At 40.2% G+C, this 26,710-nt stretch overlaps 1 protein-coding gene across 3 annotated transcripts in view; it reads right to left on the bottom strand.

The window, feature by feature from the left end:
• Window positions 1–26,710, bottom strand: part of mam (neurogenic protein mastermind) — a 97,469-nt gene that overhangs the window by 44,506 nt on the left and 26,253 nt on the right. For 2 of the 3 annotated variants that reach the window (XM_018104174.3, XM_018104175.3), the window contains exons 3-4: window positions 24,500–24,683; window positions 17,891–19,086 (exon numbers count right to left, since the gene is read on the bottom strand). In XM_018104174.3, coding sequence (XP_017959663.1) covers window positions 17,891–18,673 — 783 coding nt within the window. In that variant the 5' untranslated portion in view covers window positions 18,674–19,086; window positions 24,500–24,683. Of the gene's footprint in view, window positions 1–17,890; window positions 19,087–20,048; window positions 20,193–24,499; window positions 24,684–26,710 lie in introns of those variants that run through there. The other variant, XM_089261418.1, reaches the window with a different exon arrangement.

Here is a 26,710-nt window from a genome sequence, read left to right as displayed (position 1 = left end):
CATTACGTATACGTAACACAGTCAATTGAATTACATTATTATTCATACATATGTATTTAGAAATTTATTGCTCATATTTCGCTTCGAATTCTAGTTATGCTCTATATCAGCTACTTGAAGCTATAAACAGAAAATAAAATAAAATAAATTTTACATATATATATTCAATTTTGTATGTGCCATTTTTTGCAGCATATTACACATACGCCCTGTGTCAGTGAATAATTGAAGCACATATAATAATATAATAATTATAATAAACATATTTTTGTGCTAGTTCCATCTACCTCATTAAAATTTCTTTTCCATACACATGACACGATTTGCAATCAACTTAATTGAATTTTGCTTGATGCACGGCAAGCGCTGAAGCCGCTTTAAACAAGCTGCAGCTGAGGCAGAGCGAAGAGCAGGCGGAAGAGAGACCGAGAGCGAGAGACTGCGATAGAGAGCAAGAAAGAGACTTAAGGAATGCAGCAATTGTTTTGCCCTAGAAATCGCAGAAATCAAGCAGCGAGGTATGCCCAACTGGAAACACAACACAAATTTCAGGTCTCTCAGCGTGGGTCGCGTGTTGATCAACAGTCGGTCAATCCAACATCGAACACTTGTTTATGATAGATCTAAGTGCGTATATTGTAATGAAGCGCTATTCCATACTATACATAGTCAAGCTTAATATTATACAGGGTATTTTTAAACATGTTTTGCATTCAGTTTGCCTTCGAGCAGCTGCTGTTGTCAAGTGAATTTTATAGCCACGGCGACGATGGCGATGACGACGACGGTGACGACGACGACGACGCTGACGCTGACGTTGACGCTGGCGCTGACATCGTGAGCGATATTCAATTAGATGTCGTCGTTGGCAGCCGTTTAATGAAATTAAATTTAACTCCATTTGTTTATTATTTTCGAGCGCGCTTTCATTTGTTTATACGATGAAAATCAGTTAATTCGATAAAGCGAGCAAGAAGCAGAAGACGCTGAATCGGAAGCGAACGAGTGCTTGGTTGCTGGTCAAAAAGCCAAGCATCAATAAACTCAAATGTGAGAAAAACAACACTGAGAGAAATTATGGGCACTAAATTTAAGTAAATCTCTAAATAACATAACACTCACTTTTTCATTGCTAGTTTTAATAATTTAAAGTTTATTGTCGAATATATATCTAAAAGTTCATTTATAATTCTTGAAATACTCTTACATTAGCTAAATTAAAGTTATCTGTTCCAATATTCACTGCAGGAATTTATTTATTTAAGCAAAGTTTTAAGGAAAGAAACTCAGTGCTAAAATATTGTTGCAAATTTCAATGTTGTTTAACATTTCTTTACTTTTATTTTACTTAAGCAGTATATAGTTTACATTTACTGAGCTACTTTCGCTCAGTGCATAGGAGGCACAAGCAATTAATAGCGACAGGCCCCGAAAAACTTTAAGCATTTTCAATAAGTGGGAGATTGCCCCAGAGACAAATGTCGCAAGGGACTCGAGTCGGAGCTGCCTTTGATAGCAGGACATGCGCACAGCAAAAGGCTTAAAGCCATGCCACAAATTCTACACACACATACAAACATATATACACCCCCCTACACACACACACACACATACGCTTTAAAAAAGGGACCTTCTAGGATTGGGTTTGTGGAAGGATTGGGCTGGGGCGCCTAGAGTAAACACCGTAAACACCGTTAGACATTGCTGCGGTTCAAAAACTTGCAAGATATCAGTTGCCAAGATAGTTAGGGGTTGCTATCGCAGGCTAGGGGTAGCCTAGCCATAGATAGGGAATCTGCTCCACGCTCGATGGGGCTGGCTAAAGCATATGCGCGCTAGAACCTGTGACGGCTGCTCAACTGCTTTCCACTGTGTTTTGCGGCGTAATGTAGACAAATTTTTATCGCTTGCTGAAGTTTTCGCCTGGTTTTCGAGGCTGATGCGGCTGGAGTTGCGGTTGGGGGTTCGTGTGCGAGTGTGTGGGAAATGGGGCTGAGTGAGTGAGTGAGTGAGCTTGAAAGTGTGATTTCGGCCTGACACTAAATAGGCTGTTTGTGTCGTTAATAATAATAGTTATGATTATGATTATGTTGATGGTGAATGGTGAATGGTGATGAGACGAGCTTCAACAGACACCCTAGATAGAAGTAGGCGAGGGTGGGGTGGAGCAATCTGACGAGAGAGCCGAGAGTGGAGCAGCATGGAAACTGGCAAAAGTTCAATGCGAATTATTAATTTAGTGGCAAGGCGTAAAACTCATTTCGAAATGGAGCAAACTATTTGGATGAGAGTCTAAGAAGTGAGCAAAGATAGATAATAATCGATAGGACCAAAGAATAATAATAATTATTAAATGTCATATAATCGAAGCAGTAGAATGTAATCATATATGGACTAGTTTCAAGATGTGTTATACTATTCTAAACGCTAGAATCAGTATCTTTATACAAATGAATTGAATTGAAGTATATTAAATTTTGTACTAAATATATCGATTAATTCGACATTTATATATTATATATGTGTATATCGATAATGAACAAGTAGACAATGTAATTGATATAATTAATATCATATAATAAATCGATAAAATATAAGCCAATGTCGGCAATAAAAAATATAGAAGCTAACAAATAATTAAATGTATGGAAAAATGTCTAATTTAACAAAATAATTCTATTAAACTTTATTGAATTATTGAGGAAAATGAGTTTTAGCCTTCCACTGAATATGCTTGAGAGCTTAACTGGGTTAGCACTTGAGTTGCTATAGACCCTCGCTTCGCTCCTCTGCTCCGCTTACAGCATGTAAATCTCCTAGAGATCCCAGCACACGACTGCAAATCAATTAAAAATCTTCAGATACACTCAAGCATAACAACAAAAATACGAGAGAATGAGAGAAAGGGACCGAAAAATAGGCGGCCCAAATTTGTTAAAAACAAATGGCGCACACACGCTGTGCCTGCCCAGCTGGCAAAGGCTGCCGCTGCCACCCGAGCAGCAACACGCCCCCTCGCCGATGCCCAGCCGCTCAGCTAGCTGGCCCTAATCACCAGCAAACAAAAGTCAAATCAAAAGAGAAGCCAGGCAAAAGATTTTTAACCACAACGTGAGGCGCAGCGTAAAGGGGGGCTGGCAGCAGGGCAAGGGGGTGCTGGCAACGGCAGCGCAGCAGCAGCAGCTAACAAGCAAAACGTCAACGTCGACGACGGCGACGACGACGACGACGACATCGTTGCAAGCGACTTCCAATTATTTTTTATATTTTTGCAGCAACAAAAGCAACTGCGAGGTGGAGTCTGGGGGAGGCAGCTGGGGTGGTGCATAGTGTAGGGCGCAGAGAGGGGCGCGTGGAGGCGGGGGATGGTTGTTGCAAAAGTGGATTTTGTGGCTGCCTCGTCTGTATTTTTTCCTGTGCTCTGTTAAAAGGCGTGCGTGAATTGTGGGCGCGGCCAAGTCGTGAGGCAAGCTACGTATTTTTTCACTCCAGCTCTAGCTCTCCCCCTTGGCCCTGGCCATCCTGCTGCGTGCTGCACTTTTGATTGTTGCCTCAACAACAACAACAACAACAGCAACAGCAGCAGCAGCAGTGAGGAAAGTTTCCTTATCAACGTGCCCCAATTGAGCTGCGTCTTACAGAAAATGAAAATATATATGGAAGAGAAAACTATATATATGTTTATTCTTCTATATGTATGTGTACATAAAATACTTCTCGGAATTTCCTTTTCGTTTAATTAAAAAGATGCAAATTAATTGCTTGGCCATTGCTAATTAGGCAATAATTAAATAAAATTCGGCTCAGTTTTGCTGTTTCAATTTTCATTCGCGCTGCACAGTGGACAAAAATCAACGCAGTCCAGCAGCAGGAGCAAATACTGAGCTGTGCCTGATGCAAACAAAGCTTTTAAGCTTCGTTGAGTTTAACGCAAATACACACACATACACACACTCGCACACAGACACAATGATAGGCACGAAGAGCTGCCCCATTACAGGTCCAAAGCGCATGTGGATAGAGGATAGATGATAGAGAGAGAAAGAGAGAGTGAGAGAGCACGCCAGAGGCAGCGGCAAAGCCAAAGGAAATGAGGAGCTGCACCACATGAGTCTGTGGGGCAATGGTGTCAGCTAGTCCACCTAGGCTGTGGGGGCCAGCGGAGAGCTGGGCGGGGTAACACAGCTAGGCACACGTTGCTCGCCATATGCGCCACATATCCAAGGGGAAAGAATACAACACACACAATTGCCTATGAAAACAGTGAGTAGCAAAAGTAAGCGCGTGCACACACAGAAAGTGCTGCATTTGTCTATCAATAACATTAAATATATATATCACCCATTTGTCTACGTAGTTCTCATATATATATATACAGCACATACGCTCCTCAGTAGACCTAATTATATCTATATATTGGTCTACAGCAGAGTCACTATAACCATCCATGGCATTATCGATGGTATATCATTAATTTATGCTGGCAATCTCATGTAAGCAAACAAACACGGACATTCTTTAAAGCCCATAAATTCTAACCATATTTAGAGAGCAAGTCGCCTAATTATACGTTAGTATAACTGTCAGATATAAGTCTATGTAACTACAGCAACATTAATTATTTGATCTATACATTTTCCATTTATTAATATGAATATATTTTCATTTATTTCATTTTTTAATTCATATTTTGTTCCTTAGCAATTATTTCCATTCAGTATACCATATTGTTCGCATTATTTTTGTAGGCACTGTGGCTGGTCGCACGCGGCGTATACTTGACATTACATGAGCCCAATACACACAGACACACACACACACACATATATATATATAATTATATATGTATGTTATATAGAGCCACTCGTATCTAGGCATCCTGCTCGCTCGCACGCTTGGGCATTAACAATTGCCGTTGCTCTCTCGCTCGCACGCATTGCTGCTGCTGCGTTTGCAGACAAATTTCTATAAATTATGCATTGTGTGTGTAAACACGACAAGTTGAATTGAAATTACGGATTTAAATGCGAACCAAAGAAATTTTATAGTCACTCACGAAGTGTGCGTGTATGTGCTTATATATATATATACGATATATAAATATATACATACATGTATATTTATGTTTGTATGTACATGGATTTCTATCTGCGAGTACACTCAAAAGGAAAGAATTCGGCAAATTGTCAAAGTCAAAATACTTAAAGGCTAAACAAAACGAGATTATTCCAAGCTCTATTTATAGTAATAATAATATATAGTAGTCAAATTACAATATATGTATGTATTGTATGATGAATGTATATATTTTATTATTATATTTATTCTGCCCAAATATTTATTTTCATTTAAATATAAGTGAAATAAAGTCAACCAAAATTTTATGCAGACCAATTAAAAAAAAAAAAAAAAGAATTTACCATATATTTTATCAGTGCATTTTAGAGAACAAACTCTTTAGTTTCTTCATGTGTAGTTTTCCCCACATGTCGCCTTTTAATATGGCACATTGATAATGTCTGAGTGCCTGATTGCTGCAGCGCTGCGCCCCATCCCCGCCTACCCTCTCGCCGGTGCGGCCTAGTTCTAACCTTTCGACATTCCTTCCTGTACAGCTGCTCAACTTCAGTTGCTCTTCCTCTTTCTTTCCTCTCTCTCTCTCTTTCTCTCACTTTCATCTGCCGCAACAACAATCTCATAAATTTAATTGTTTAAAGTGAATTTCGCCGCCGACCATTGCAAAAAATTCCCCAGTTGTCAGTCAGCCGCAGCCTTCGCCTTTTACTCCCCCACCCCAACCGACGCTCCCTTACCCCATGCATTATCCGTTTGCCCTCCCCTCCCCTTTCGCTGCTCGCGCTTTATGTAGACATCGCCCCGTTGTCTTTGTCATTGTCACCTTTTGAACTTCCGTTTTTTTTGTTGTTTTTTGTTGTCGTCGGTGACTGTTGATATTTTGATTGTCCACTCAGTGGCGCACTCTCCCTGTCCCCCGCTTGCCTCCCTCGCCCTCTCACTCTTCACTCTATCTGTCCGTCTGTCCGTCTGTCCGTGCAGCTGGCAAAAGTTCACTCAGACGTAAATTGTTTCTACATATCTCTGAGCGGGCGCATTGTTTAACTCTTGCTCCACCAGCCAGCCCGTCCGGCTACCTTTGCCTCGATTCAATTGCCCGCCCGCCTAGGCGCGATTCATTAAACATTTCTATTTGTTGCTGTTGTTGCTCTCGCATTTTGTTTATTTACAAACATTTCGTCATCGCTGACATTGATGACGAGTTCGCCAGTTCCAATCGCTGCCTTCACTCAAGTCAACTCAACTCAACTCATCTCATCATCATCATCATCATCATCACATCATCTTCCTGCTGCTCAGCCTCCTTTTGTTTTGTTGTCAACTGCATATTTATTTATAAGGTAGACAACAACAATGAAACGAAAACAAAAGCCTGCAAAGATTTAACCGATTAAATGCCTCGAAAGCTCCAGAAAAAGCCATTCGTATGGGTAAACGCGAGTTTTCTATACTCTTTGTTTAGTAATATAAATATATCAATAGTAATAAACCATATTATTAACTTTGATCTCATTAACCATTTTTATCCTCAAAGTAGATTTAGTCACACCAAAAATCTTTAGAATAAATAGAATTTAATTCCTCATGCTTCGCTGCTTTCTATTGCACTTAGAACATTAGTTGAATTATTCATTAGTTGTTCTCCTTGATCACTTTCTGATTTCAATTTGTTAACAAAACTAATAAACTAATAAAAAAATGTTATTTCTAATGCTCAAATTGCTTTGAAAGTATTCCGCTTATCGCTAAATTGGGAAATGTATTATTTATTTATTGCTCAGTCGCACTACTATTTTCTGTATGTACTTATAATCTATGTATTTCTCACATATTGCTAAAAAGCAAAGTAAATATGCTTAAGACGTATTCAATTTTTTCTTGGTTTACTGTTTTTTAAGATTTTAATACAAATAATGAAATAAAGATTAAATAAAACTAAAATAACAAAAAAAAATATATAAAAATGTACTAAAATATAATATTAAATATTAAAAATAAATGTGATATATTAAAACACATTTGTATTTAGTATTAATTTTCACTTTGTGTTCCAACTCAACTTTTTCATATTATGCATGAATATTACAATCAATCATCAAAACTGTTTTTCATCACATTTTGTTGGCCTCCATCCCAAGTTGAATAAGTCTTATCTTAATTTATTTAAATACTCGGAAGGTTTTTCAAGGATTAATGATAATTCATACATTCTGATTATAATAAAAGTAAATCCCATTACAATTCATGGGAACTCTGTTTTCTGTAGGGCATCAGCGGCTCGCTCTGAAACTCAAATCGACTTTTGTCGTTCTGTCAATGAGTCGAGGCGCTCGCTTATATGTATGTGTATGTATGTATGTATGTATATAAAAAAAAAAGGCGGTGTGCCAGGCGACCCTGCACTGTGTAATGAATAAATGAGCATACAATCAAAGACATGCACACACACACACACACACATACAAACATACACATATATACATGTGTGAGTCTGTCTGTCTGCTTGGCCTCTGCTCGTGTATTTGTGCAGTTAATTTGCCATTTCCGCTCGAGTAAAGTAATGAAAAATGTTTTGCTGCTGCTGCCGCTTCTACGAAAATGAAAAGCGCCACGAAAATTCTGAGCCCTTGCCCCCTGCCTGAGCCGGCAACCCTTGCACCGGTCAGCAGTGGTCTTCATTGTTCCCAGTTAGCCAGCGCTAATCAGCAGCTTAAGGGTGCATTCGCAGATTGCGCATACGCCACATAAGCCCACACGATGGTAAGTCCCTGCCGCTGCTGCCAGGACACAGAGCTCTCGCACAGCACTCGGCTCTGCTGCGCATTAAACGACAATCAGTCGACGCTCAATCATCAAACACTGTTGTAAAGCTCATTAGAGTCCAGCCCGCCACGCCCACGCTACGCCCGTAGCCCATGTCATATGCAAATTACGAAGCATCAAATCAAATGCCAGAAAATTAAGACAGCATGCAGTCCGCATAAAATGAGCTAATTTCACTGCAGGTGAGACAAAAGTCGCAACAAATCCAGTTTCCATTGTCACAGCGGTCTATCTAAAGGCAAAAGAAGTTTATTTGCGTTGGGCTGGGCTGAATCGGGGTTTGCTTGGGTTGGGTTGGGGCAGGTCGTCTAGGCAGGACAGGAGAGGACAGGACAGGACAGGACATCAGAGACGACGCTCCGTCCGTTTGGTTATTATGTTGTTGATGTCACATGTTGCTTGGACATAATCGTTATGGTTATTATGCCAGCAGCCAGCCAGGCAGTGAGACTGTCAGCCAGCCAGCGTTGCCAGATGTTTGAAATATTAAGAGCAAATTGCAATGAGAAATTGAAATGAACAAATGCTTATTCTTGTGAACAGCGTGAGCAGCAGACGCAAAGTGTACAACATAAAAAATAATTAATAAACAAACAAAAAGTAGTATATATACGACAAAAAAATTCTGTAAACAAGCGATGTCTACTTGAAGCTTCCATTAATCTCTTAAATCTGAAGGTACTTCAGCTATCTCACACAATTCTTCTCTTATATTATTCATTAAATTTCAATATTCAAACTTAAATTTATGCAGAATATAAATTTTATTTAAATCTTATCTTTTTTTCCAAAATATTCTAGTTTTTTTACTCAACTCCGCTTTTTAATATAATTTAATAAAAAACTTAAATAATAATTTTTTTTTTTTTTTCAAAATAAATGTGGATTTTAAATAATTTCCATAACGAAAATCATAATATATTTATAATATTACAATATTTGTAATAAATTCTTCGTTTCTCTGCCCTAGGGTAGAGCTAAAACAACTTTTCTGAACATATTTGTGGGAAAAAGAAATGTACTATAATGCCAACTATAATACAAAACCACTAAGTGGATTGCTATTTATGTTAATATCAAGTCTTTACAGTCTCTAAAGCTGCTTTCTGATTTTCCCCTTCTCTGCAGGGTATTAAAAGCCTTAATGATATCATATATCATCATATACATATTATAACCGAAGTTGCAATAGTCACTTTCTTCGTTTGAATGTCATCGTGCTCTATGACCTTTTAAAAAGTTTGCAATGATGATTTTCATTATTTCCTTTCACTCTCTCTATCTCTATCTCTATCTATCTCTATCTCTCTCTCTCGTTCTCTCTCTGCCTATCCCTCTCTTATTCCTATAAAAATAAGCAGCATATTAATATTAAAACGCCATAAAATTGAGGATAGAATGCACTTGCAGACTTTTACGTTTCAACAAACGCAGCGCTTGTTGGCTCTTGTTTGGGTTAATTTTACATATGAGTGAGTATCAGCCATCAAGTCGCGCCCCTGCCTCAATAATCTCCACGAGGCAGCCAAGAGCTCAGCGCAAGTAATCGACACTTGCAACGCGCCATCATATGAAAAGCCAGGATGAGTAGTGAAGTGCAATGCGTGAAGTAATGCAGATGCGGATAAAGAGGAGCCGGACGAGGCTGGGGCGGAGAGGAGAGAGGAGAGGGCGATAATGATGGCAAATGCCGACGCACAGTGCTAACTGTCGTCTGGCAATTGGCGTCTGGCGCCGTTATCCTTGCACTTATGCTCCCTCTTCCCCTCTCTCTCTCTCTCTCTTTCTCTCTCTCCCCCTCTACTGCTCTTGTTTATCCTGCAGCCAGTGAAGATGCCATTGCGAGTGGCAAATGCTGTCTGTCCATTGTTCGACACAGTCGACAAATCGAAGCCGCATCAAATGCCGAGGCGTGAGGATTTCGAGCTGCTATTGTAGTGCAGGTGCAGGCAGCGGCTTCTATTCTCTAGCTCCACAGGCAGACAAAACCGACAGCATTTATGATTGGGCAATTGCGGTTCTGTTTGTCATTCGACAAATGATCAGCGTTGCCGGATCGTTAAAACGACAATTAATTAGTTCTAGAGTGAAAAGCAAATTCTTCATCAAAGGAACTTAAACGATTCAAATCCTAAAATTGATTTTTCTATCTAGCTAAGGGATTTCTTGGTCGAGCAAAACGCCTAAGCTGCCTTTTGCCCGTTTGAAATTTCAACTTAACTGCGTATTACTCCCATCATTCCCATTTGCAGGACATAAGCTTGATGGATCCATCAAATTCACTGTTCACCAAAATAGAAAAAAAGGTGACAATTCCCAATTTAAACTGTCAGCTGCCCACCGAGCGTTACGAGCTATATGCATGTATATAGGCAGCAAAAACACAGAGACAAATGGAAGCTCTCACGTTGAGGCATACAAATTTAATTAAATTAATTAGCTAAAATGTTGAGCGTAAGGCAAATTTATTGCGGACTGCAAAAGCAACAGCCGCAATTTCAGATGAGCAGAGCTTTAAATGCTGAAGCTCCGCAGGGGTGTACCATAAAGAGGGCGACCCAATGCAGAGCGGGGGTAAATAGGCGCATAGAAAATAAAAGTAAGTAGACACACACACACACACACACACTCATACAGACAAATGGCCGGTTATATAGATGCGAGCGAGCGAGTGCGAACGAGAACTTCAAAATGAGTTTATCGATTTTAGGGCTAATGTCGAGGCAAGGGTAGTATGTTAGGGCGTTTGTCAAAAGGGGGCGTGGAAGTTTTGGGGGCTGGCGAGGCAGTCGCCTGCGAACATGTCTTGCTTCTGCACTCGCTTGTTGGCCCATGTGTGAAAGGGCTTCACGTCTGAAGGTGAGGTGAGCACAGCAAAAAATTAAGAGCTGAACGAATGCGAACGAAATGCGAATAAAAGATACCCAGCAAAGCTGCTATCTCCTTTAAAGATTATACTAAATGATGAATAAAATGCATAAAATTATTAAATTAATGAGAGAAGAACAGTATAATAATCAAAAATTCTATATCGGTTGACTTTATATAGGGAACATTGGAGACTAATATACTGTAGAAAGTATGAAAAACTATCATAAATTGAATTCTGATTTGAAGAACAACTCTAGATAAACGATATTTATAGATTGAATTATATCATATATGTATGTATATTATATCATATATGTATATTTCGGTATTATATATACCTACTGCCTTTCATAGTGGCCACAGGGTATCAAAGGTAGCAGTCTCATCCCCTCTTGTGCCCTCTACGCTCCCCGTGCTCCACACTTTCTTTCCATGTGCAATTTTCAATAAATTTAACGTTCAAAATGCATCACATACAAATGCATAAAAGTGAAAAATCTGAATTACTATTTAAGGGTTAAAATATTTAGGGGGTTAGCGCTCCAAAGCTCCTCATCTGGCCCCAAACCACCTGAGTGGGGCTGCTGCTATTGTTACGCCTTTGTCTTGTTTATTATTTGTGGCCTGGCAACAAACGCGCCGCAATTAAAATCTGCAAGACAATCGGCCAAATGGCTATAAGGTAAACGAACTGGGAATTGGGTAGGTGGCCAATGGACGGTGGGCGTGGCAGATTTCAGGTATTATCAGCTTTGGCTGTCAATTAGAGCGCAGCTTGTGCAGAAGAAGGGGGGTAAGGGGGGAGGTTGCAGTAAAGCGCTCTGAACACTCGGTCTCAATTTCACAGCTCAGAGTGCAGCCAGCTAAATTGCATTATTAATATGCAATGAAATTTGCCAAACATAATAAATAAAAGATGTAAATTCTCAAATATGCATTTTACACTGCACTCGGCTCTCGGCTCTTGGCTCTCAGCTCTCATCTATCCAGCCATGCCCCATGCTCAGCGCGACGCCTTTTACCCCTTTTTTACGGGGCTCGAGCTACTAACGCATAAAAGCCTTTGAAGTGCGCCAAATACACAGCGTCATATTGTGTGCTATATATGTATGTATACACATACATATGTGTAAATATATGTATGCATATATATTTGTCAGTAGGTGTATCAGTGTGCGTTATATGAGCCCAGCATATATGAAGCCCTCAAAGAAGCTATGGCCGCCCCTCAAAAGTGTAGCAAAGCAGGTTTCATGATGCGAGATGTGAGAATCAGATTCAAATTGACACCACTGTGCACAGTGGGACGCATAGGCAATGAATATGTAAGTCTGATTGGCGGACAGATTGGCTATCAGCGAAAATGTGAACAACAGGACAGCTAAAGATTTAAAAATGAATTATTATTATTATTCTTTAATATTATTATTATTAATATTTATATTTGGAAACTTTACTTTTCGAATACTTTCCTACCATCTATGATTGCTGGATACGTTTCGAATCAGTAAACTGTATTATGCAATATCTTTCACATGAATGCTGTTTCAATGGTATATGGAATACAAATAATCCTCAATGAGAACTTATTTATAATAATCACCCTTAAAATGTTTGGACCACAACAAACGTTTGGCGGAAATTGTGAACAATTGCTCAAGTTCTACCCTTTATTGAGTAGCTTTTTTTGTGCACTCTTAGGGCCGGCAATGCCTCCGAATTGCGAATCGATTTTGTGGAACGGCCAGCTCGAGCTCCAGCTCCAGTTCCAGATCCACTCAATTTCTTGGCAGTTGCCTTTGCTGTTCCCATTTCTCCAAAAATACAACAACAAAAGTAAGAATTCAAAGACACAACACGCAAAGGGTGCGCTGACTACGGCTAGGTGCGTTGAGGGCAGGCTGAATGGAGGCATGGAAGAATGGGGGCTGGGCTGGATTGGAGGGTGTTAGTCGCTGGGGGCGCTTTTTGGTCTGAGCTGCTTCAATTGCAGCGTCGGCTCCGTCGTCGACTTTGTCCCGAAGATAAACGATACATTTTACAAATTTGTATAACGCAAAAAAACATAAATTATGCACATGGCTAGATACAATATTTAAAGAAAGACCACGCCCACTTACACACACACACACACACACACACACACGCGCATACACACTTACACGGCAATGCAATTGACGCAAGTGCCTGGAGGTGAGCATTGACAAACAAGCCACATGCATAGATTGCATGTTTATCCTCGGGAGCGTAATATGAAATCAAATCAATTTTACGTATCTATTGGGAGTGAAATTTAAGGCTTTAAGGATATTTACTTGCAGAAAATGGGAAACGAGTATGAAATTATAAAGTAATGTTATCAATGCGATTAGAAGTTTATTAGTTGATTGCAAAATTCATGTATGCTTATCCGCTTATATCCACGCTCATCTAGAGCAAGGAGAAGCCTGATTGACTCATTTACAACACGAGCAGCAGGTTTTAAGTGCTATCCAAGTTTATCCGAGGCTTATCCGAATTAAGTTTACGTATCTATTGAACAGGATATTTTATGTGCTAAAAACTCGTTGCATTTAATCCGTTATGCACTCGATAATAAAGTATATATAACTGACCTAGTACGAAGCATTGCACAAAGCATCAAGATAAGCAAATTGCTTCATTTGCAACACTCGTAAATGTGAAGTAATTTGTATAGATAATATCCAAGTAATAAAAAAGTTTGAGAAACACCTCAAGTTGCAAGTGGGTAAACACAATGCCCCAGCAGTTGCAGAAACAACACCAGAGAACAACGACCAACTAACTTAACAACAACTTGACTGAGCTTCGAAACGATACGCCAATAATATGTTGTCACTTGTCAATCAAGACAACAACAAACAACAAACAGCAAACGATAAACAATAAACAGCAAGGCAATCTCGCACTTGAAACAACGGCACGAAAACTGTATAGGCACCAACGCGAGGGGTTTGTCGGAATGGGGGTTGGGGCTTAGGTGTCGATAGGGCACAGCGGACGGTGGGGCAGGCAGGCACGAGGCTGGCGCTGTAGCAGGTAACATGCAACGCTTTGACTCTTGACTGACGTCTGTCAGAAAATGCCACCAAGTGAAGTGAAAATTGGCAACAACAGTAACAACAACAGGCGTTGCAGCAGCAACAATTGCAAACAATGAACAACAACGCAAAGCGAAGCCAATAAAAATAAGTAAGAAGGAAAATGAAATACAACGACAAGAAGCAAAGAAATGAAAAGAAAAAAAAACAACACAAAATTAAAAGAAACGAAAAAAAATGCAACACGCGACTTTCCCAAATAAAAAACGCATTATAAACAATATGTTTTACTTTTATTATAGTTGTTGTTGCTGTTGTTGTTGCTTTCTTGTTTTGCATGTTGCAGCCGGGCTTCCAATTGTTGGCCGTAATTTGCAATGATTTTCACTGCCAACCGCAGCAGAAGCGCCAGTAAAAGTTTTCCAATACCAAAGCAGAAACAGAAACAGCAAGCAAAGAAAAAGAAAAGTGAAAAGCTGGGAGAGGTAGATTGGGACCCCCTCCTGGCTGCGAGGCCGGACGCGCTCGATGGACAACAGTCGATCATTAATTCATTTTCGCATTTCTAATGCCACCTGTCGCAGCGCCGCTTCAGTGAATAACTAGGGAGAGTGCCGATAATACAAATTTATGCCACAGATATGGATGGATTTGAAGAAACCAACTTTAGAGATAAGAGAAAAAAATCTAGCAAAGTTTTTTCTAAGAATTTCTATAAAGTTCATATTATTCAGTTAAAGACTGGAATAAGCTGAGTATTATTTATTTATTTATAATGGCTTGGTCGTTAAGGAACTTTTATAATAAGGACGAATCTCTTCACCATCTGAATAACTTTAAAAAATAATTTTAAGACAAACTTGTTGAGTTAAACATGTAATTGATTTTTATGAGATATATACTTTAAATATTACTTAGAGGCAATTTATGGTAATTATGACAATTTATGTTATTTATGATATTAAAGCAAATGTATTATGAAAAGCTCCGATAATACCAAATTATTATTTTGCTTTACGATCTCATGACCTCATGTGCGGTAAATACGACTAAGAGTTTTAAAATATCTGAAAATATCTAGCTATGTACAGGAATAAATTATCAAAGCAATTTACATGCATAATATTATGCATATCATCACATTTATAACCATCTCTATAATTATCACCCCATATAAATCTTAATGCTTCGGTCTTCATTTAAATGTGTCTAGAATATATCGAAAATTTAATAATATTCAAACTAATTGAAGTGGAATATTTATATCTATAATTATATATCTGAATACATATATCTGAAGTTACTCGCACATTTATATCTGTAACTATAATTCTAATCATAGCTACATCTATCTTAATAACACGTTTCTATCTCCACTTAATATTACTAATATAAATATATATTCTACCAATTTCTGTAAAAATAACTTAATGGAAACTAAGCATAGAGATTTTCTATTTAATTTCTCTAATTATATTGTAGTACTGCGGTTAGTCGCCAGGCTGGAGCCCCTCGCAGCGATTAATGTAGAAGGTATGCGAAATAACAGCGAATAACAGTATTTATCGTTTATCGCAAAGGCCTTTGATAAAAATTCGCGCATGTGGCTCTGACGTGTTTTTTCGGATAAGTACAAAAATCTTTCAAAGTGATTCAGCTACAAATTTAAGCACTACGCAAAACAGAACGACAGAGAGACAGACAGAGAGACAGACAAAGAGAGAGAGAGAGACAACAGAAATAACGACAAAAGACTTTCAAGCCAATTAAAATTAAACAAAAACTGTGAATCGTTCGTAACGTATGATAAAGTTAGGGTAAACGGCAAGGGTAAGACAGAAGGGGGAGGGTGATAGAGGAGGGGATTTGAGGTACCTGACTATATATACAAGTGAATGATTACCGGTCGCACATGACACAAATGACATTGCAAACGGATGCGGAAAATGTAGAAATGAACGAACTGCACGTGCACGAGTCGAAGATACCCTGTAAAATACATGATACATGGGATAAGCTCATGTACAATTTGGGGAAATCGAGATAAAATATACCCCTTCAATCCATTTCCAGCACGTACAGGGTATTAAAACTGCGACAGAATTTGATCAGAGGCCAGCTCCGATTCGCTTAGTTCGGTTCGGCTCTAAGATGGACAACTGGTCAGCTATAACGACGAATATCTCACGTTCAAGCAAAATAGAAACTCGGAAGATTTGCGAATCGCATAATGGAGACGATGTTGAAGTAGTCGACCAAATAGATGAAAACGAAGACGAAGAAGAAGAAGCTGAACAGTTGACTGTGTGTAAATTTGTACAATTACACGGATTCGAATTGGTCTCTAGAATTGCAACAGGCGAACGGAAAAAAACTAGTGAATTGGCAGAACCAACAATTATATAAACTAGAGTTGCAATCAGTCAGTCAGTCAGTCAGTCAGCCAGTTCGTCAGTCAGTCAATCAGACTGACGTGATGCAAGCATCCAACTGAGGCTGCATTGTGATGGAGGCACAGAAGACACAGGCGGAGGCATAGAGACGAAGACGAAGACGTAGACGAGGTTTTCAGAGTTCGCTGGGCTCTGTTTGAAGTATTCGACGAGAAAAATCTTTGGCTTACAAAATAATTTCAAGGTATTTAAAATGCACACAAGCTAAAGCAGTACCTACAACTACAACAACAACAACAATAATAATAATAACAAAAATGTATCTTGTAGCTACAACTTGGCAGCGAATGCGAATGCGAGTGAAACTGAACTGAAACTGAAAAAAGCAAAAATAAATAAATAAATAAAAAATAAAACAAGACCAAAAAAAAAAAAAAAAAAAACGCTGACCTCATTATTATTTTGTATAAATGTGCAGTTGTTTGTATGTGTGAGTGTGTGAGTGTGCGAGTATGGGTGTGTGTGTGTGTGTGTATGTGAGCTGGCTTCGTTTCGTGCACCAGCTCTAATATTGCGCCCAAAACATAATAATAAGCACACAATGAGCCTTTGGCAAACGAGCGGGTAGTCGCAAGAGACGTATCTGACAGATACATATGTATCTGTATCTAAGCATGAATGCACACGTCTCGACTGTGAAGTGCTGCAAGGCAAACGACAGTAAACCAAATTGGCGAACCCGGAATTGCGAATAGCTATACGAGCACATGTACCCAACCAACCTCTCAAATTATCATTAGCAATCTCATTATTAGCCGAAAAGATTCGCATTCTGAAAAAACCTTTGGAATTCCCAATAATAATTTATCCTTGATTTATACATGTACTTGATATGCCGCGAAAAATTTTTCGGTTTGTGTTCAACTTCTGAAACAGTCATTACCAATCTCATTATTATCCGAATCGAACTCTGGTAGAAGATTTTTATGTATAATGGTAAGACTTGGTTTGTGCTACTGATTTTTGTCCAACTATTCATATGATCATGATTGATCTCATTTATATTTAATGATATTCAAGTTCTAGAAAAGTGCATTGGCTGTCGTTTAGGCTTTATCCTTGATATATGATATAAATTTATGTATGCATAATTTTCATTATTTTGCTTGTTCATTTTAAACACTTTTTTAAATCATCATTATCAATCTCATCGTTATCCGACAAGATAAAAGAAATGGTTTATTGAAGTGGATTTTGTACTAAACTATATCCTAGTATCGCGTAATCTTTGATAACAAATCAATTCTTTCAAATCAAATTAGAATTTATCCGCCTTTATCCCCACTTATTTTCATAGTAGTTTTCTTATGTCGAGCTCAAAATATGCCTTCAAAATTATATTTAAATTCATCCTAATGTATCCAAGCTTATCCGTATTTAATGTGACACTCATTTCGTGAATATTGTGATATTAATTACTCTGATATAAAGACTGTACAAATTTACACTTATCCGGATAAGCAATAACTCGATATGCTCCATAGATATATTAACGGCAAATCTCTATAAGAGATTATGTAATTCAACGAGTTGAGCAAAATCGATTTCTGAACTTTGGATAATTAAACATATCAGAATATGTATATATATATCAAATGCACTTACCACATGCACGCTGCTCTGCAGCTGTCCGGCTAACATCTGGGTCTGTGTCTGCTGTTGGGTCTCCGGCAGTTTCTTCTCAGTCTTTTTGGCCGCCCGCTTGTTCTTGCTCTCGAGGAAGCGCTTCTGCAGTGCGCTAGTCTCCTGATTCTGCTGTTCGCAGACGGTGCTGAAGGTCTGCTCGTAACGTGGCACGCAGTCCGTCTGTCTGCGTCGGTAGCCTTCCATGCGTCTGCGCAGGCGTTCAACAATTGGCTGGCGTTTCGCTGGCAGTCCATCCCCTGTCGCAATGTTGCTGTTGTTGATGATGATGTTGTTGCTGTTGCCGTTGTTGCCGTTGTTGTTATTGTTGTTGCCATTGGGTCCGCCGACAGCTGCTGCAGACGCAACGCCGCCAGCTCCGTTGCCGCCAGGGACAAGGCCGCCGACAATGCCGCCTGCTGTTGCCAAGTTGGCATTGTAGGGCGAGTGCTGCTGCTGCTGCTGTTGCTGCTGTCGCTGCTGCTGCTGCTGCTGCTGTTGCACCTGCAACTGTTGCTGTTGCTGCGCCTGTACATTGTGTTGCTGCTGTTGCAGTTGCAATTGCTGCTGCTGCTGCTGCTGCAGGTGTATGCCCAGACTCTGCTGCTGCAAGTGCTGCTGATGCAATTGGAGATTCAAGTGCTGCTGCTGCTGATGCTGCTGCTGCTGTTGCTGTTGCTGCTGCTGCTGCTGCTGCTGCTGGGCGACGGCGGCTGCTGCTGCTTGGCTGGCGCTCTGGAACACTGGCAGGCCGCCCGCATCCATAAATGCGTCCGTGTTGAGGCTTTGGCTACGGCTCGTTTCTTCGCGTCAATCGTCCTCCTCCGTCTGCGGCAAACGCTGACGACGGTGACGAAATCACGAAGTAACAAGACCACAAAACGGCACCAAACACGCTCCAAACGGCGTTTCTCTCAGTGTAGTTCGAATTGCTTTACAATCTGCAATTCACTTCTTGCTTGACTTTCCTGTTGTTTTAGCTCGCAATAGCTACTGCTATGGCTATTATCGTTGTTGTTGTTGTTCTTGATGATGATGTGGTTGTTGTTGTTGTTGCTGCTGCTGCACTTTTGTTGGAAGCATATGAGACAAAACAGAAGAAATTCTACGTTGCTCGATGTGGCGGGACGTGAGGCACGAGGCAGCGATATAAAGATTGGGTAGACATACTGATATATCTGCAAAAAAGAGAGAAAGAGAGAGAAAGGGAGAGAACAAAGAAACTATTAGTAATAATGCGATATCTACATATATCTATAAACCATATCCAAAACTTATCCGATAACAGATTTCCGATAACTTAACTTATAGAAAAGAGCAATGGCACTACCTAATCTATGGGCATACAAAATAATAAACTAGATGAACTCTTCTCATTGGCTTTCGTTTGGTTTGCCTTGGCAACTTTGCACTGTGTTAGTGTAAATCAAAAATTCGAAGCATGCCGTTATTTATCAACTACTTGATAACATATCATCAATCTCGAAATACTAAAATAAAACGGAACAATTCGAAAGCCTATTAGGCGTTATGTAGACACACGTATTATGGTCGTCATATGATCCAAAGATCTAAACGTGCGAAATACTAAATCCGGAGCCAAAATATGTAAATTGACATTTTCGAAAAATCGAATTTTACTAAGCATTAACTTCTCTAAATTCTAAACACGCTCTAGCATTTAATTTTAGTTAGTTACTTAAGCGAAATCCATTTATATAACTTATAGCACTTCGACACACATCTCAGCCAGATTTAACTTTTTTATTGCTTAACTCTAATTGGAAACTCTTTTTAGAGCTTTAACTTTTCACACGGAGCTTTTATTTTCTTTGGTTTTTGTTTTGGCAACTTTTCTCATTTTGTTTCTGTTGGATTCCCCGCAGCGGGTCGCAAAAAATATAACTGCTGATAAGACACGAATGGACTAGCATATGAGTCAAAAATCATATAAATAAAAGGTGCTACGTGCTTCAAGCCAGCGTCGAGAAAACCATAACAACACAAAAGTTAAGCAAAATGCAAAATGGAGCAACTAGACGACTATAATTCACTGGAACTGATGATAAACTACAGCAACAACAACGACAGCAAAATTAATCCGTTACGTAGCGTAAGTGCAGCAACAATAATTACGCACAACTGAGATTAAAGGCTTTAATCGCTAGCGAGTCGCGCGCGGCTTTGCTCGCGTGTTTGCCCTGTAGCAAAATAAAGCAACGAACGGACAGCGTACTGCGAGCTGCGAGCTGCGAACTGGCCTGCACGCGCGCTACCAAATGAATGAATGACAAACTGACTGAGTGACTGACTGACAGACACTGCTGTGGCTGGTTCGCTGCACGCTGTGTGTGTGGGAGAGGGGGCTCTGTATGGACACGACTGCAACGAACCCAACGAATATGTTGGAGTTGTGAGAGACGCTAATGTGAATCTGTATGTGTGTGTAGTCACAAATGAGCAAACCTTTTGCAACTTATGCCTAATGTGGCACGTGAAGCACGCCGGCCGAAAAGGCACAGGGCATACACGGGTGGGGGACAGGGCACCCAGTCAAATTAAGCTGTAAACAAAACAGGTTTGCAAGGCTAGAGGAACGCACGCCACAAGCAGCAAGAAATGGAAGTGGAAATGAAGAGAAACAGAAACAAAAACAAAAACAACAAAAAAACAAAAACTCGCGACGCGCTGCGACGCAACGACGACGCGTTCGATGATCGAACGAGCGACTCGCATACAAACGAACGGCGGTTTGGCCGAACTCTTGAACAGGCGCACAGCAAACGGCGGCAGCAAACGCCGACTGACAACGACTCGCAGCAGCAGCCGCAATTGACGTCAAGTGCCGCTAGACAGAGAAAGAGAGAGCGAGAGAGCGAACAGTGAAAACGTAACGAACGAGCAAGTGAGCGTACGGCGAGTGCGAATATAAACGAGACAAGGCGAAACGAGTTGGCGTGAGCATTTGTTTACATTTGACATTGTTTTTGTTGCATACTTTGCGCTCTTTGCCTCTCTCTCTCTCTCACTCTCACGAGCGAACCACCCACAGTTGGACTACGGAGCGAAAGACGAACATAACTGAGCCAGAGCAAAGCACAAAGCGAAAAAGGTCAAATTTTTGAAGGCGAGCGATTTGTTTGCAGTCTTATGTTGTGGCTGTTCGAGTTTAATTGGGAAACTAAGCCACGCGCTGTTTTATTTTTAACATAGTCCGTTAATAGCAAACATATGAATATGTTTACATAAACTGACTTCCAGCCATCCAGATTCACATACATACATATGTATGTATGTTTACATATCAACAAATAATACATCTACATACAGAAACATTATTAATCTGTACTAAAAATAATATAGTTGCACTTTATGACGTAGTTAATTGGGTTCCAAGGCAGCTATTTCCAAATAGGCAGCTATTTATAAATTGGCATGACGTCACATGACGACAAGTGTTGCACAGAACACTGATAAGCAAAAGTACAGTTGTAATACTAAGACAGCTTTTGCGTCAAAAGCGCCTAAGCATCGATAACAGTTTTATGAGCTCTCAGCATTTAATTAAAAATCAAATCCAGAATAAAGAATACAGAAAAGCTCAACGCCCTTTACGTTCGCATTAAATTACATCGCTTCGAGTTAATCCCATTCCGAAATTTACATTGTTTTTTGCATGGTGGGAGGGCAGGGTATCAAGAAATCGATAAGAGCCATAAAATTTCGTGCAGTAAAATTTCGGGTAGTAACTTGGGCTTTGCCTAGCGGAAGGATTTTTACAGTAACTGTAAAAGCGGGCATGAAGATGAGATTTATTGCATACACACACAATCACACGCAGACCCAAACAAAATTATGATGATCAACTGCAAATTAATTATCATTATTGCAACTTCATCATTTTCACCATAATCAAACAACAGAAAAGCAACAGACGAGAGGAAGCGACGGAAACCGCAAGCAACAGCACAAGCAGTAACAGAGTTAAAAAAAAAAAAAAAACAGAGAGTGAGAAGGCATACCAAGAGAGAGTTCAGACGAACCAGAGGGGACAGAATATACTATGTATGTATGTATGTATGTATGTACATATGAGAGCACATTTATTCATTACAAAACAAATACAACGAAAAGAGATATATACATTCCAAAGTTAGTATTCATTATGACAAACAACAGTAATCCAAAAATTTCCCGCTTTTATTCACACATGTTTCGCTACAAACTTTTCAAACAACTCTCGATAAACGTCAGCGTCAATGTCTGAGACTCATGACAACGGCGGAGCAAAAGAGCGCTCTCTCCAGCGTCTGCTGTAAGCGGAGCCACACTCTTAACATTTAAGCAATGTTAAGTAACAGTCGCCGCCGGCACTGAAATTGCAAAATCGGCGCAAATCAAAAATCGCCGGCGACGACAAAAACGCGTTCAAGCAACGTCAACGACAATGTATGCACAGTGGACGAAACTAACAAAACAGCTGCTTACATTCTGAACGACATGCTAAATACCAATATCAATTAACATGCAATATGCGAGCTAAGTAAATAATGGAAAATTTTTAGAATTTCAGAGCAGCTGCATGGGACTACGAAGTGGTGCGTCGCTGCTACGCATCAATTTCAAACAATCTTTCATTTTATCGCTTAAATCGTTTATTGCGTCCCACCGTGCATTTTGTCCACTGTGCAACGGCGACTTTTTCAGGCAAAACGACGGCGACTTACGTCGCGCGTCTATCGCAAAAACTAACAGGCGCCCAGCAAACGATAACAGCGCGATGCGATGTTCTCTGCAGCGTAGGCAAGAGAAAACTATGTACGAGTGAGAATTTGTGTGCGTGCCAGCCAGTATGTGCGTGTGTGTATGAGTAGGTGCGAGTGTGAGAGCTCGCTCGTTCGCCCGTCGCTGCTGAGTGAACTGTTTTTCTATCCTCGTCTGACTGCCTCGGCTGCTTATGTCTGTGACTGTGTGCGTCGCTGTCTGTCTGAATTTGTTGTTGCCTTTGTTTTGTAAGTGGCAACAGCAACAACAGCGACAACAACACGAATTTCAATTGTTTTTATTGCTCTTTCCTTTGGCTGTGCTGCTCAGCAGCAGCATAGCGCATAACATTTTCTTGTATGTTAACGCCTTGTAGTTGAGCGTATGTTAAGAGCTCCACCAAGCGACTGTTTAAATATTTGTTAACAGCGATTTGTATGCATAGAAGAAGTAGATGTTTGCAGACAGTTTGCGTAAAGCGTCAGTCAAACATATTTTAAATAGCATATAAATACATACATATGTATGTTTTTGTGTATATTGTTTTCATTCAGAGATTATCTATTCCCATAAAAGTCATCAGATTAATTTTGAATTTATAGCGATTTGTTGATGGCACTTTTGGGATTGGGGACATTGGGCGATTCGTGCGCGTTTTTAAACGCATCTAATTCGCGAAGACAAGTCGTATTGTACAACGATGGCAAACGCCTTCTCGGCTGCGCGGCCATGTGCTGCACTGGCTGTTGGCCCGTTAGAAAACGACGCCAAACAAAATGGTGCCGCCGCCGACGACGAAGCCGGCAAACGGGCAACGGCAACGGCAACGAGAGCGACAACGACAACGACATCGACAATGGCGACGGCGACGGTAACAGCGAAGGCTTCGGCGATGGCGACGCTGACGACGACCGACAAAAAGTCAATTTTATCGGAATATAACAGGCAATAAGCAAGCGGCAAACGGCAATGGTAAATGGCAAATAGTGCAGGAAAAGCGTGCGGAAAAGCGCGTGTGGAGACAAGCAGCGACCGTACGCCCGCCTGGAAAACCGACTGCCCGCCGGCATTTGTAGCTCTGTAGTCGCTTGTTGCATAGCTGAGCGCCTAATCCAAATTGCGAGAAAGATCCGCTTTTAGAGCTAGTTCAAGGCACACGCAGCTCCAAGCGGGCATAATTGCAGCGAACCAACTCACAAACACAAAAGCAAACATTGCCTAAAGCACAATGAGATTGAGAGAGTGGCGGAGACAGAGAGAGCGGGAGAGCGTCTGAGTGTCGCACAGTTACAGGCGAGAGCAAAGCTCTGCGAATTGCATTGACTGAGTGGGTGGTGACTACTGGATAGGCTGAGGAAGAACGATATGGAGAGCGAGGGAGATAGAGAGACAGTGAGTTAGGTGTAGTTAGAATCTCACCGCAGCCTCTTCTACTCTTCCGCTATCTGGCACACAGCAATTAGCTTAATTGTCTCTGTTGATGTTACTATTGCTGTTGCTGTACTGCAGCGAGGGCGGTATGTTAATTTACATAAGTAAAGGAATACTGTATGCATAACATATACATACATGTAAAGGCCGTTCATTTACATGCGTATTAATGTTAAAGCTCTGAATTGAGTCTTAATAAAGATTCCTAGGACTACATACAGAAATCAAGTATTTATTTTTATGTCTTCAGTTATTTACTCCTTCAGTTATTTTATAAACGGCCCTCGCTTGGAGTTTCATTTTCTAATCCCTGCACATGCGCTATGTGTCGCTTCTTGGGGTATATCGAGTCGCATATTCCACATGCTGCATGCCGCACGCCTTGGCGAAACTTACCCCTTGTTTGGTGGCTGGCCAGGAGCGGTGTGGGTCTCCTTGTCTGCCTGTACTCTGGCTTCTTCTTATCAGCACAAACAGTTTTTGTGCAATTGTGACAATTAAATGGTTAGCTAGGGGCAGTTCTTCGTGGGTTTGCTCCAATTGGAGGGCAGAAACGTGGCCATAAGTGCGGCAGTGTTGCCTGCAAAGAAGAAGACCAAACACAATGATTAGGTGGAAATGTTAAGATAGATAATATCGGAACGAAGGCGATAATTTGGCAGCAATTGAAGCTGCAGTATTACTGTTATCAGCTACTTAAGATACTGGAGTGTGAGAGCTAATGTGTGGATGGAAATAAAACCGATGAAGACTTAAAGTTATGAGAAAAGTGAAGAAAATATGGAATTCAGTCAATTGAACAACTAGGCATATCATTATGAAAAAAAAAAAAAATATATATATATATTTTTTGTTTTTTTTTTTTTATTTTATATAGGCTCTTTATTATATACTAATAAAACTACACAAATGTATTTAAATCTTTATTTTGATTGTATAAATATTCGCCCAGTACTTGAGAAGAAATTTGAATCTTGACTGAAGCTAGGTTAAATATTTATGCATACATTAATATTGTAAATAAATAAATAAAAAAATATCCATTAAAGCTGATAGTCTAAACACAGCTTCGTTTTGTATGAAGATATACGAATATCGTATATCAAATACGTTTTGGCCAGTTTGCTAACTTCATTCTATGAGAATTGCATAGAGAGGCGCGTTTTTTTAGGTTCACACGCGTCGATTCGCAATCGCAAAAGGAAAAGCCGCACGAGTAAATATATGCAAATTGTCAGCGACATGATGGCTCCAACTGTTGGCCAGCTGCAACAGTAGCAGCAGCAGCAGCAACAACAAAAACAACAGCAACATCGCCAACAACAGCAACAACAACAACAGGTTCATGCAGGAAAAGTGAGGCGACGTCTCTTGCAAAACAGATGTCGTCTGGAAGCTGCGACGGCTGGTGCTGGTGCTGCTGCTGCTGCTGCTGATGCTGTGGCTCTCACATGTGGCATGTGCAAACAGCTGCAACATGCAGTCGCAACATTTGTTGGGTTGCAACAACTTCTTTTGCTGCTGCAACATTGCAGAGGGCGCCACTGTTGTTGTTTCGTGCCACCAGCGATGCGGCGCACAGCAAATGCCGAAGGCCCCAAACCATCCGAGAGCCAAATGTCCGGGATACAACAGCCTGGAAAATTCGCAACTGGCCAACAAGAAACAGCAACAAAAGCAACAACAATGAAACCGGTTCAAACAGCAGCAAAACTAGCGCAAAAAGTAGACAAAGAGTGGGGCACACCACCACCACTTGAGCCAGCACTTGGTGGGGCTCGTTGTCTTTTTCTCCTCTTGCCTTCTTCTCCCTTTCGCTTCGTTTTCATCTGCTCAGCAACAGCGGCCGCTTCTGCCATTTGCTGAGCTCCCTGCTTCGCTCAGGCGCCCAGCAAGCAGCGAAATGCGACTCGAGCTATCCCCTGCTCTGATTCGATTTAGTTAACAGATGAGCTTTACTTTACTATAACATAATATATATACATCCAAAGGATTAACAGGGTTAGCTTTTGTTTAGATTGCTTTCTGGACTTTAATTAAAATTTTCCTCAACCTGCTTCAGTTGCAGTTAATCGAGCTAACAGAAATATATCTAGCTCTTCTTGCAGGCAACCAGATTGACCTTTATATTCAAATCACGCATATTATAAATTTATAGCTACAGCTCTATCCATGATAATAGTAATTCGGCCGACTTCGATACGAATATTAAGATTAACATATTATGTTAACTATTATTTAAGATTAACTTAAATGTGGTTTTTCGTTACAAAAATATATTTACATGGATTGAATGACCTAGATTTAATTACTTTTTGATCTTTGATTGCTGCATTAGAATATGTTAATAATCATTGGCCTTATTTAACGCAAGAAACCTTGTACCTTAGTATAGAAAAATATTTTTCAAAATGGTATAAGCCCAGTTAAGGTGAAGGTGCACATATTCGAGCTCAGAAATGTAGAGAATGCTAATATCTCTTTCCCAGCACATCATTAGGATAACTGAATATACTTCTCTTTTGCTTTCAGTCTTTTATTATTCATTGTGATTTACTTAACAGCTGCCCTACACCTCCTCACTGCTCTTTCTTTGATTACTGCTTA

This window comes from Drosophila navojoa, chromosome 5 (assembly GCF_054131105.1).
Source record: "Drosophila navojoa isolate 15081-1374.11 chromosome 5, UAZ_NAV_1.0, whole genome shotgun sequence".
NCBI classification, from domain to species: domain Eukaryota; kingdom Metazoa; phylum Arthropoda; class Insecta; order Diptera; family Drosophilidae; genus Drosophila; species Drosophila navojoa.
This window is presented reverse-complemented; position numbering and strand designations above follow the sequence as displayed.